The sequence below is a fragment of the Bombina bombina genome, unplaced genomic scaffold, assembly GCF_027579735.1.
Source record: "Bombina bombina isolate aBomBom1 unplaced genomic scaffold, aBomBom1.pri scaffold_566, whole genome shotgun sequence".
Lineage (NCBI taxonomy): Eukaryota > Metazoa > Chordata > Amphibia > Anura > Bombinatoridae > Bombina > Bombina bombina.
This window is the reverse complement of record NW_026510848.1, coordinates 91,764-105,396: the sequence shown is the minus strand read 5'-3', so window position 1 is coordinate 105,396 and position 13,633 is coordinate 91,764. Positions and strand designations below refer to the sequence as shown.

The following is a 13,633-nucleotide window of genomic DNA, read 5'->3' as shown; positions in this document are numbered from 1 at the left end:
AAGCAGTTTTAAAGCTACAGCCACAAAACACCCAAGGTACACTGCCTTAAAGGAACAGTTCACACCATGCACAGTCTTTCAGGGACAGGCACATGGTCTTATAAGCACTCCCAAACATGCAGAGGCTTGAAGGAGTGCTCTGTCTTAAAGTGACAGACAAACACACAGCCTTTAAAGGGACAGCTAACACCTCAAACATGTAGTCTTAGTGATACAGGTTCACAAACACAGCGCACAAAATGTTCACAGCCTTAAAACAAACCCAAATATAGTCTTAAAGAAAGAGATCACACAGCATGCACAAGCACATAAGGTGCATGAACAATGGGGCATATTTAAGAAAGGCCTGTCGGACATGATCCGATATTGCGAACTGCTGGTGCAATGCCGCCCCCTGCAGGCTGCCAGCAGGGGGTGTCAATCAACATATTCGATAGGGTTGAATTGCGGCAAGCTCTGTCCGCCTCCTCAGAGCAAGCGGACAGGTTATGGAGCAGCGGTCTTTAGACCGCTGCTTCATAACTGGTGTTTCTGGCAAGCCTGCAGGCTCGCTAGAAACACGGGGCTTCAAGCTCAGAACGGATCTTGATAAATGGCCCCCACTGTATTAATAGAACAAGCACACAGAGTGCACATAGCCTTAAAGGAACAACTAACATCCTGCACACACAGCCCTTAAAGGGGCAGATCACTCCATGCACACACCAAAACACAGGCCTAAAGGGAGCAGATCACTGCTCAGTAACATACACAACAGCCTTAAAGGAATAAGAAGTGATCTGTCCATTTAAATACTGTGTGCATTGCATGTTTCTGTACCTTTATGATAATTGTGCATGGGGTGAGCTGCTCTTTTAAGGCTGTGTGCATTGTATGTGTATGCCTGTACCTTTAAGGCATTGTGTGTGTTCCATGAATTGTCACATTAAGACTATGGGGCATATTTATCAACGGAGCTTGATGCCCCTTGTTTCTGGCGAGCCTTCATATGCCACTGCTCCATAACTTGTCTGTCTGCTCTAAAGGCAGCAGACAGAAATCAACCTGATCGAATACAATCGGGTTGATTGATACCCCCTGCTAGCAGTCAATCTGCAGGGGGTGGCACTGCACCAGCAGTTCACAAGAACTGCTTGTGCAATGATAAATGCTGACAGCATATGCTGTCGGCATTTATCGATGTGAGGTGGACATGATAGGCTACTTTGTATCATGTCCACTCACACATTGATAAATATGCCCCTATGTATGAGTGTGAATGCACCTGTCCCATTAAGACTTATGGGATGAGCTCTCCCTTTAAGGCTATATGTGATGTGTTTGTTTATGTGTGCTATGGTTGGTCCCTGTATTTTTTGGGTGTGCTTTAAAGTTGTGCGCATTGTGTGGGTGTGCCAGTCCTTTTAAGTCTGTGTGCGGGTGGTGTGTGACATCCCTTTAAGGCTGTGTGTGTGTGTTAAAAGTGTTCTTGTGTCTTCTGTGGCCAGTCCCTTTAAAACTAGATGTGGTTTTAGCTTGTGTGCTTAAAGACCACTGTTCTAAAGACCGCTGCTCCATAACCTGTCCGGACAGACATTCCCGGAAATCAACCCAATAGAATATGATCAGGTTGATTGACACCCCCTGCCATACTTCCCAACATTTCAAAATTCAAAAGAGGGACCCCCCCCCCGGGTCAAAAAACATTTAAATGTGGTGGACGGGGCTTAAAAAATCATATGCCCAAAGTAATATAAATAAAATTCTAAATAAAGTCATATATTTTAATACACTTACGGCTAGATTTGGAGTTTTGTCGGTAACGACCCAAAAAACTAACGCCGGCTTTTTTCTGGCCGCACCATAAAAATAACTCTGGTATTGAGAGTCCACATAAAGGCTGCGTTAGGCTCCAAAAAAGGAGCGTAGAGCATTTTTAACGCAGCTTCAACTCTCAATACCAGAGTTGCTTACGCAAGCGGCCAGCCTCAAAAACGTGCTCGTGCACGATTCCCCCATAGGAAACAATGGGGCTGTTTGAGCTGAAAAAAAACCTAACACCTGAAAAAAAGCCGCGTTCAGCTCTTAACGCAGCCCCATAGTTTGCTATGGGGAAACACTTCTATGTCTGCACCTAACACCCTAACATGTACCCCGAGTCTAAACACCCCTAGCATTACACTTATTAACCCCTAATCTGCCGCCCCCGCTATTGCTGACACCTGCATATTATTTTTAACCCCTAATCTGCCGCTCCGTAAACCGCCGCTACTTACATTATCCCTATGTACCCCTAATCTGCTGCCCTAACATCGCCGACCCCTATATTATATTTATTAACCCCTAATCTGCCCCCCACAACGTCGCCTCCACCTGCCTACACTTATTAATTATAGTAGCACCCGGACCTGAGTGCTACTATAATAAAGTTATTAACCCCTAATCCGCCTCACTAACCCTATCATAAATAGTATTAACCCCTAATCTGCCCTCCCTAACATCGCCGACACCTAACTTCAATTATTAACCCCTAATCTGCTGACCGGAGCTCACCGCTATTCTAATAAATGTATTAACCCCTAAAGTTAAGTCTAACCCTAACACTAACACCCCCCTAAGTTAAATATAATTTAAATCTAACGAAATTAATTATCTCTTATTAAATAAATTATTCCTATTTAAAGCTAAATACTTACCTGTAAAATAAATCCTAATATAGCTACAATATAAATTATAATTATATTATAGCTATTTTAGGATTTATATTTATTTTACAGGTAACTTTGTATTTATTTTAACCAGGTACAATAGCTATTAAATAGTTAAGAACTATTTAATAGCTAAAATAGTTAAAATAATTACAAATTTACCTGTAAAAGAAATCCTAACCTAAGTTACAATTAAACCTAACACTATACTATCAATAAATTAATTAAATAAACTACCTACAATTACCTACAATTAACCTAACACTACACTATCAATAAATTAATTAAATACAATTGCTACAAATAAATACAATTAAATAAACTTGCTAAAGTACAAAAAATAAAAAAGAACTAAGTTACAAAAAATAAAAAAAATATTTACAAACATAAGAAAAATATTACAACAATTTTAAACTAATTACACCTACTCTAAGCCCCCTAATAAAATAACAAAGCCCCCCAAAATAAAAAAATGCCCTACCCTATTCTAAATAACTAAAGTTCAAAGCTCTTTTACCTTACCAGCCCTGAACAGGGCCCTTTGCGGGGCATGCCCCAAGAAGTTCAGCTCTTTTGCCTGTAAAAGAAAAAATACAATACCCAAGCCCCCCAACATTACAACCCACCACCCACATACCCCTAATCTAACCCAAACTCCCCTTAAATAAACCTAACACTAAGCCCCTGAAGATCTTCCTACCTTATCTTCACCTCACCGGGTTCAACGATCTGTCCAGAAGAGCTCCTCCGATGTCCTGATCCAAGCCCAAGCGGGGGGCTGAAGAGGTCCATGATCCGGCTGAAGTCTTCATCCAAGCGGGAGCTGAAGAGGTCCATGATCCGGATGAAGTCTTCTATCAACGGCATCTTCAATCTTCTTTCTTCCGGATCCATCTTGCAGACTTCCGACGCGGTACATCCTGCTGGCCCGACGGACTAACGACGAATGACGGTTCCTTTAAGGGACGTCATCCAAGATGGCGTCCCTCGAATTCCAATTGGCTGATAGGATTCTATCAGCCAATCGGAATTAAGGTAGGAATATTCTGATTGGCTGATGGAATCAGCCAATCAGATTCAAGTTCAATCCGATTGGCTGATTCAATCAGCCAATCAGAATGAGCTCGCAATCTATTGGCTGTTCCGATCAGCCAATAGAATGCGAGCTCAATCTGATTGGCTGATTGGATCAGCCAATCGGATTGAACTTGATTCTGATTGGCTGATTCCATCAGCCAATCAGAATATTCCTACCTTAATTCCGATTGGCTGATAGAATCCTATCAGCCAATCGGAATTCGAGGGACGCCATCTTGGATGACGTCCCTTAAAGGAACCGTCATTCATCTTTAGTCCGTCGGGCCAGCAGGATGTTCCGCGTCGGAGGTCTGCAAGATGGATCCGGAAGAAAGAAGATTGAAGATGCCGTTGATAGAAGACTTCATCCGGATCATGGACCTCTTCAGCTCCCGCTTGGATGAAGACTTCAGCCGGATCATGGACCTCTTCAGCCCCCCGCTTGGGCTTGGATCAGGACATCGGAGGAGCTCTTCTGGACAGATCGTTGAACCCGGTGAGGTGAAGATAAGGTAGGAAGATCTTCAGGGGCTTAGTGTTAGGTTTATTTAATGGGGGTTTTGGTTAGATTAGGGGTATGTGGGTGGTGGGTTGTAATGTTGGGGGGCTTGGGTATTGTATTTTTTCTTTTACAGGCAAAAGAGCTGAACTTCTTGGGGCATGCCCCGCAAAGGGCCCTGTTCAGGGCTGGTAAGGTAAAAGAGCTTTGAACTTTAGTTATTTAGAATAGGGTAGGGCATTTTTTTATTTTGGGGGGCTTTGTTATTTTATTAGGGGGCTTAGAGTAGGTGTAATAAGTTTAAAATTGTTGTAATATTTTTCTTATGTTTGTAAATATTTTTTTATTTTTTGTAACTTAGTTCTTTTTTATTTTTTGTACTTTAGCAAGTTTATTTAATTGTATTTATTTGTAGCAATTGTATTTAATTAATTTATTGATAGTGTAGTGTTAGGTTAATTGTAGGTAATTGTAGGTAGTTTATTTAATTAATTTATTGATAGTATAGTGTTAGGTTTAATTGTAACTTAGGTTAGGATTTCTTTTACAGGTAAATTTGTAATTATTTTAACTATTTTAGCTATTAAATAGTTCTTAACTATTTAATAGCTATTGTACCTGGTTAAAATAAATACAAAGTTACCTGTAAAATAAATATTAATCCTAAAATAGCTATAATATAATTATAATTTATATTGTAGCTATATTAGGATTTATTTTACAGGTAAGTATTTAGCTTTAAATAAGAATAATTTATTTAATAAGAGATAATTAATTTCGTTAGATTAAAATTATATTTAACTTAGGGGGGTGTTAGTGTTAGGGTTAGACTTAGCTTTAGGGGTTAATACATTTATTAGAATAGCGGTGAGCTCCGGTCGGCAGATTAGGGGTTAATAATTGAAGTTAGGTGTCGGCGATGTTAGGGAGGGCAGATTAGGGGTTAATACTATTTATTATAGGGTTAGTGATGCGGATTAGGGGTTAATAACTTTATTATAGTAGCGCTCAGGTCTGCTCGGCATGATTAGGGGTTAATAAGTGTAGGCAGGTGGAGGCGACGTTGAGGGGGCAGATTAGGGGTTAATAAATATAATATAGGGGTCGGCGGTGTTAGGGGCAGCAGATTAGGGGTACATAAGGATAACGTAGGTGGCGGCGCTTTGCGGTCGGCAGATTAGGGGTTAATAAGTGTAAGTAGGTGGAGGCGACGTTGTGGGGGGCAGGTTAGGGGTTAATAAATATAATACAGGTGTCGGCGATGTTAGGGGCAGCAGATTAGGGGTACATAAGGATAACGTAGGTGGTGGTTGGCAGATTAGGGGTTAAAAAAATTATTCGAGTGTCGGCGATGTGGGGGGGGGCTCGGTTTAGGGGTACATAGGTAGTTTATGGGTGTTAGTGTACTTTAGAGAACAGTAGTTAAGAGCTTTATAAACCGGCGTTAGCCCAGAAAGCTCTTAACTACTGACTTTTTTCCTGCGGCTGGAGTTTTGTCGTTAGAGTTCTAACGCTCACTTCAGAAACGACTCTAAATACCGGAGTTAGAAAGATCCCATTGAAAAGATAGGATACGCAATTGACGTAAGGGGATCTGTGGTATGGAAAAGTTGCGGCTGAAAAGTGAGCGTTAGACCCTATTTTGAGTGACTCCAAATACCGGCGGTAGCCTAAAACCAGCGTTAGGAGCCTCTAACGCTGGTTTACACGGCTAACGCCAAACTCCAAATCTAGGTCTTTGGCAGCAAATCAAACACAAGCTCAAACCACTCGTATGGCTATGTGAGCTATGTATTTAATTAGCCTTTGCAAAGACATTGCTAAATATTTTTATCTTAATTGGACATTTAATAATACATTCTTTAAAACTGCTCTCTGCATTCCCCATTAATATTCTAGATTCTGGCATTTAAAGTCAGCAAAAATGCACAGTAGCACGCTACATAGCAGTAGAATACACTTAAACATGCAGATACACACACTACATAGCATACACTTATACATGCAGATACACACACTACATATCATACACTTATACATGCAGATACACACACACACACACACTACATAGCATACACTTATACATGCAGATATACACACACTATATAGCATACACTTACCCATGCAGATACACACACACTACATAGCATACACTTATACATGCAGATACACATACACTACATAGCATACACTTACACATGCAGATACAGACACACTACATATCATACACTTATACATGCAGATACACACACACACACTACATAGCATAAACTTATACATGCAGATACCCACACACTACATAGCATACACTTACCCATGCAGATACACACACACTACATAGCATACACTTACCCATGCAGATACACACACACTACATAGCATATATTTATACATGCAGATACACGCACATTACATATCCCCCTCTGCTACATGATCACACTTATACATGCAGCATACACTTATACATGCAGATACACAGACACTACATAGTATACACTTATACATGCAGACACACACACACTACATAGCATACACTTATACATGCAGATACACACTTATACATGCAGATACACATACACACACTACATAGCTTACATTTATACATGCAGACACACACACACACTACATAGCATACACTTATACATGCAGATACACACTTATACATGCAGATACACATACACACACTACATAGCTTACAATTATACATGCAGACACACACACACTACATAGCATAAACTTATACATACAGATACACACACACAGTTATGGATACAGATACACACACACACTACATCATATATGGGTATCTGTAATTCATTGTATGGGGGCCTGGGGTTGGCAAGCACATTAGCTGGGAGTCTGTGGCGGCCACTGTTCATTACCCTGGTATTAGCACTGCTCATTCTATAAAACTGAAGGCATGCTAGTATTATCACCAGGGATTAGACATCATCACTACCAGAGGTAGGTTAGAGAGGTCATCATTACCCGTGGTCAGAGTGTATACAGTCTTCTTACTCCTGCTTAACCCACACACCATTCCTTTTCCACAGGGAATCTAACAGGTATCTAACCCTGTGAGAGCAAAGCCAGCTGCTTCTGAGTATGGGCCCAATATAATTTTTTTTTTAATGCATGGAGCAAATCGGGACAGATGGCTAGCAACCCTGATCATACAGTGATAAAGCACAATAGATAACAGCCTTCTCTCTATATAAACGTATTATTGTACAGGAACAGATTACAGACACAGATTACATATCCCCTCTGCTACATGATTATACAGTGATAAAGCACAATAGATAACAGCCTTCTCTCTATAAACGTATTATTGTACAGGAGCAGATTACAGTGACACAGATTACATATCACCCTCTGCTACATGATCATACAGTAATAAAGCACAATAGATAACAGTCTTCTCTCTATAAACATGTATTATTGTACAGGAGCAGATTATAGTGACACAGATTACATATCCCCCTCTGCTACATGATTATACAGTGATAAAGCACAATAGATAACAGCCTTCTCTCTATAAACGTATTATTGTACAGGAGCAGATTACAGTGACACCGATTACATATCACCCTCTGCTACATGATCATACAGTAATAAAGCACACTAGATAACAGTCTTCTCTCTATAAACGTATTATTGTACAGGAGCAGATTACAGACACAGATTACATATCCCCCTCTGCTACATGATCATACAGTGATAAAGCACAATACATAACAGCCTTCTCTCTATAAACGTATTATTGTACAGGAGCAGATTACAGACACAGATTACATACCCCCTCTGCTATATGATCATACAGTGATAAAGCACAATAGATAACAGCCTTCTCTCTATAAACGTATTATTGTACAGGAGCAGATTACAGACACAGATTACATATCCCCCTCTGCTATATGATCATACAGTGATAAAGCACAATAGATAACAGCTTTCTCTCTATAAACGTATTATTGTACAGGAGCAGATTACAGACACAGATTACATATCCCCCTCTGCTACATGATCATACAGTGATAAAGCACAATAGATAACAGTCTTCTCTATATAAACGTATTATTGTACAGGAGCAGATTACAGTGACACAGATTACATATCCCCCTCTGCTACATGATCATACAGTGATAAAGCACAATAGATAACAGCCTTCTCTCTATAAATGTATTATTGTACAGGAGCAGATTACAGTGACACAGATTACATATCCCCCTCTGCTACATGATCATACAGTGATAAAGCACAATAGATAACAGCCTTCTCTCTATAAACGTATTATTGTACAGGAGCAGATTACAGACACAGATTACATATCCCCCTCTGCTACATGATCATACAGTGATAAAGCACAATAGATAACAGTCTTCTCTATATAAACGTATTATTGTATAGGAGCAGATTACAGTGACACAGATTACATACCCCCCTCTGCTACATGATCATACAGTGATAAAGCACAATAGATAACAGCCTTCTCTCTATATAAACATATTATTGTACAGGAGCAGATTACAGTGACACAGATTACATACCCCCTCTGCTACATGATCATACAGTGATAAAGCACAATAGATAACAGCAGGGCCGCCACTAGAAATTTTGGGGCCCCTGACTTAACCATTGATCAGGCCCCCCCCCCCCGCCCCCTCCTTTGACATGTGCAATTTTTGACCAAGTGACTAAAACGTATATGCACTTTAATCTTAAGTGTCTATTTAAACTTGGAAATGTTGTAAAGGTAGTAACATACACTGAAACACACACTCACACATAAAGATTCACATATAGACACTCTAGAAGACAGGCAAAGAAACTCAGACACAGACAACTAAACAGACACTCAGTTTACATTGAAATGACAAGTAATGAGGTAAACTACAGTTTTGTAAAAAAAGGAGATATAGAAAACAAAATATGGAGTTCTGATTATCTTTTTGTAAAGGAAGATGCCAAATAAATGATGACAACAGCATGCAGTGGCTGAAAGGAAGAGCCCTGAACTGCCTAAACAATAATTTAAAGGTTAAATGGTAGATTAGTGACTTCCAGAAAGGTCTCATTAGTCTCAAAGTCTGTAGAAAGATGTGAATAATCAGTAGTAAAGGTCAAAATGCCCTAAAAAGGAACAGACAATGGACACACACACACACACAAACTCAAACTTGCACATACACCCAAGGAAACACCAACAGAGACAGCCTCAGAAAACACACAAAGACACACACACACACACACAGAGACACCCACAGAAAACACACAAAGACATACACACACAGAGAGACAACCACATAAAACACAAAAAGACATACATACACACACCCTGACTGAGACATCCACAGAAAACACACAAAGACATACACACACCCTCACAGAGACACCCACAGAAAATACACACCCTCACAGAGACATCCACAGAAAACACAGACATACATACACACACACACACACACACCCTCACAGAGACATCCACAGAAAACACAGACATACACACCCACCCTCACAGAGGCATCCAGAGAAAAAGCTCAAAGACATATGCACACACCCTCACAGACATCCACAGAAAATGCACAAAGACATACACACCCAACCTCACAGAGAGACCCACAGAAAAATAATACATACACACTCATAGAGACACAAACCAAAGCACAAAGACATAAACACAGACACCCACAGAAACACTCACAGGAGGAAACATTTATGTACCTTGCATCCCCTAAATCCACAGTGTGTGACATGCATGATAAAAAAAATGCAGAAATTAAGAGATCACTTTTTAAAGAATCATATTTGTAAATGTGCAAACAAAAATAATTCTGTGAATTCAAAATTGTACATTAATGAGCTGCGTAGATGGCTAGATGAAGAAAAGTACTTTTAGAAGGTTGACATATGTTTGTATGATATTTTCCCCATTTTCCCCAACCAAGAGCACCACTTCAAATATAGTGTACAAATGTTCCCATCTGTCAGCTGTACTTGTGGATTTTGAAAATGCTGTACTCTATATGGTCTTGGTGGAACCATAAGCTGTGGTACTCATACCATTAGATCTGGTTAAATGCAGGATTTAAGCTTGTTGGTATGCATTTCAAAATTAAGTCAGCTGTAGTGTAAACTGAACAGTTTAAGTTAACCTGTCTCATTTCAAACACTGAGCAATCTTAGTCTGAGAGTATAACATGTTATGCAGATGTAAAAATCTTAAATAAAATGCCTCCTTGTATCTGGAAAGTCCTTGCATAAAGGGGCAGTAAACTGGAATGTAATATATATCATTTGTGTATTGAGGAGGAAACATTTCTGCATGGTTTTAAATATAGAATTTCTACAGCATTGTCAAATTATCATAAATACACTGCTTCTAAAACAAAATGTGTTTTTATGGACCCCTGGCCCCACCATACAACTACTACCACACTGAAGTTACAATCTTAAATTGCACAAAGAAATAAAAAACATTTGCTAAGTAATTCCTACCTCCTCTGCAAATGAAAGTGATCAGCCGACTGACTCAGGCACACACTGTACAAACAAAGTGCCAAGTCTATCTCACACTGTGCATAGTGGTTTAGTGTGCACTCAGAAATCCTCTCAAATGCTAATACTTTACTCTTTGTAATAACATTTCCCATGCTCAATTAGCACTCTGCTGTAGTACCCACTGGTGGCTGCCAAATTTTTTTATTTTTTTTTTTAGTTCTTGCCTCATGGGGCCCCCCTAGCCCATTGGGCCCCTGACAGGAGTCACCCCTGTCACCCCCTGATGGCGGCCCTGGATAACAGCCTTCTCTCTATATAAACGTATTATTGTACAGGAGCAGATTACAGTGACACAGATTACATATCCCCCTCTGCTACATGATCATACAGTGATAAAGCACAATATATAACAGTCTTCTCTCTATATAAACATATTATTGTACAGGAGCATATTACAGACACAGATTACATATCCCCCTCTGCTACATGATCATACAGTGATAAAGCACAATATAAAACAGTCTTCTCTCTATATAAACGTATTATTGTACAGGAGCAGATTACAGACACAGATTACATATCCCCCTCTGCTACATGATCATACAGTGATAAAGCACAATAGATAACAGCCTTCTCTCTATAAACGTATTATTGTACAGGAGCAGATTACAGTGACACAGATTACATATCCCCCTCTGCTACATGATCATACAGTGATAAAGCACAATAGATAACAGCCTTCTCTCTATAAACGTATTATTGTACACGAGCATATTACAGACACAGATTACATATCACCCTCTGCTACATGGTCATACAGTGATAAAGCACAATAGATAACAGCCTTCTCTCTATATAAACGTATTATTGTACAGGAGCAGATTACAGTGACACAGATTACATACCCCCTCTGCTACATGATCATACAGTGATAAAGCACAATAGATAACAGCCTTCTCTCTATATAAACGTATTATTGTACAGGAGCAGATTACAGTGACACAGATTACATATCCCCCTCTGCTACATGATCATACAGTGATAAAGCACAATATATAACAGTCTTCTCTCTATATAAACATATTATTGTACAGGAGCATATTACAGACACATATTACATATCCCCCTCTGCTACATGGTCATACAGTGATAAAGCACAATAGATAACAGCCTTCTCTCTATATAAACGTATTATTGTACAGGAGCAGATTACAGTGACACAGATTACATACCCCCTCTGCTACATGATCATACAGTGATAAAGCACAATAGATAACAGCCTTCTCTCTATATAAACGTATTATTGTACAGGAGCAGATTACAGTGACACAGATTACATATCCCCCTCTGCTACATGATCATACAGTGATAAAGCACAATATATAACAGTCTTCTCTCTATATAAACATATTATTGTACAGGAGCAGATTACAGACACAGATTACAGACACATATTACATATCCCCCTCTGCTACATGATCATACAGTGATAAAGCACAATATATAACAGTCTTCTCTCTATATAAACATATTATTGTACAGGAGCAGATTACAGACACAGATTACAGACACATATTACATATCCCCCTCTGCTACATGATCATACAGTGATACAACACAATAGATAACAGACTTCTCTCTATATAAACATATTATTGTACAGGAGCATATTACAGACACAGATTACATATCCCCCTCTGCTACATGATCATACAGTGATAAAGCACAATAGATAAAAGCCTTCTCTCTATAAACGTATTATTGTACAGGAGCAGATTACAGACACAGATTACAGACACATATTACATATCCCCCTCTGCTACATGATCATACAGTGATAAAGCACAATATAAAACAGTCTTCTCTCTATATAAACATATTATTGTACAGGAGCAGATTACAGTGACACAGCAGACACACCCAGGCTTCAGCAGACAAACAGCAAATCATATAACATTTATATCTCTTCACTCTCTCTTCCTCACTATCATTTCATCCTCTCACTGTATATCATTTACATTATTTAGCAAACTTACTTGTTTGATGCAAGAAGAAAATAAAAAACAGTCCGAGCTTCATTTTCCCAAATCTTCTGCTGCAACAGAACTAAATGTACTTTCACTTTCATTCTGTGTAATATAAATAGGAACTTCCAATGTCAAAGGAGCAGTGCAGCACTTTTGTTTATTTTTTTTAGAAGACCCAATTTTAACTCTGCGATTGTCACATAAGTGAGCGCTCTAAGCTTCTGCTTCATTTGCTTTTCAAAACAGCAAACAGAAATACTTACATTGTAGTCAAACATTGATCTCTACATCCTAGCAACAATGTTTCAGGCAGAACTGCACTTAATGAAATAATAAATGAACATAATAATAAAATTGTACAGAGGCAGTGACCCCATTGCTTTATGCACTATCCAATGCCCTTATCAGGGAAAATTTTATATTAGTTTTTTAAGATAGGCTTTTTATTTTGGGCCGGTTACTTTGGTTTTAGAATAGGGATTTTTACTATATATAAAAAAAAATCTCTTTTTTTAATTGTTACTTTTAACAAAAAATCTTTTTTGTAAACCCCACAATATTTTATGTTTGAACGCCCATTTGTCCAACCCAAGTACCAGGGCCATAAATGTCACATCAGAGCTTTTTGCCAGGACCACACCGGACCAATTTGTAAAGTGTTGGTGTCTGATCAATACTTTTCAACTTAAAGGGACACTGAACACACATTTTTTCTTTGTGATTCAGATAGAGCATGACATTTTAAGCAACTTTCTAATTTACTCCTATTATCAAATTTACTTTATTTTCTTGGTATCTTTATTTGAAATGCAAGAATGTAAGTTTGGATGCCGGCCCATTTT

General features: G+C 38.9%; 1 protein-coding gene across 1 annotated transcript in view; it reads right to left on the bottom strand.

Annotated features, from left to right (window-relative positions):
* Nucleotides 1-12,897, bottom strand: part of LOC128643485 (uncharacterized) — a gene marked incomplete at its 3' end in the record, with an annotated part of 176,509 nt that extends 163,612 nt beyond the window's left edge. The window contains 1 exon segment of the mRNA XM_053696330.1: nucleotides 12,801-12,897. Within this exon segment, the coding sequence (XP_053552305.1) occupies nucleotides 12,801-12,843 (43 nt within the window).
* Between the last annotated feature and the right edge of the window lie 736 nt (nucleotides 12,898-13,633).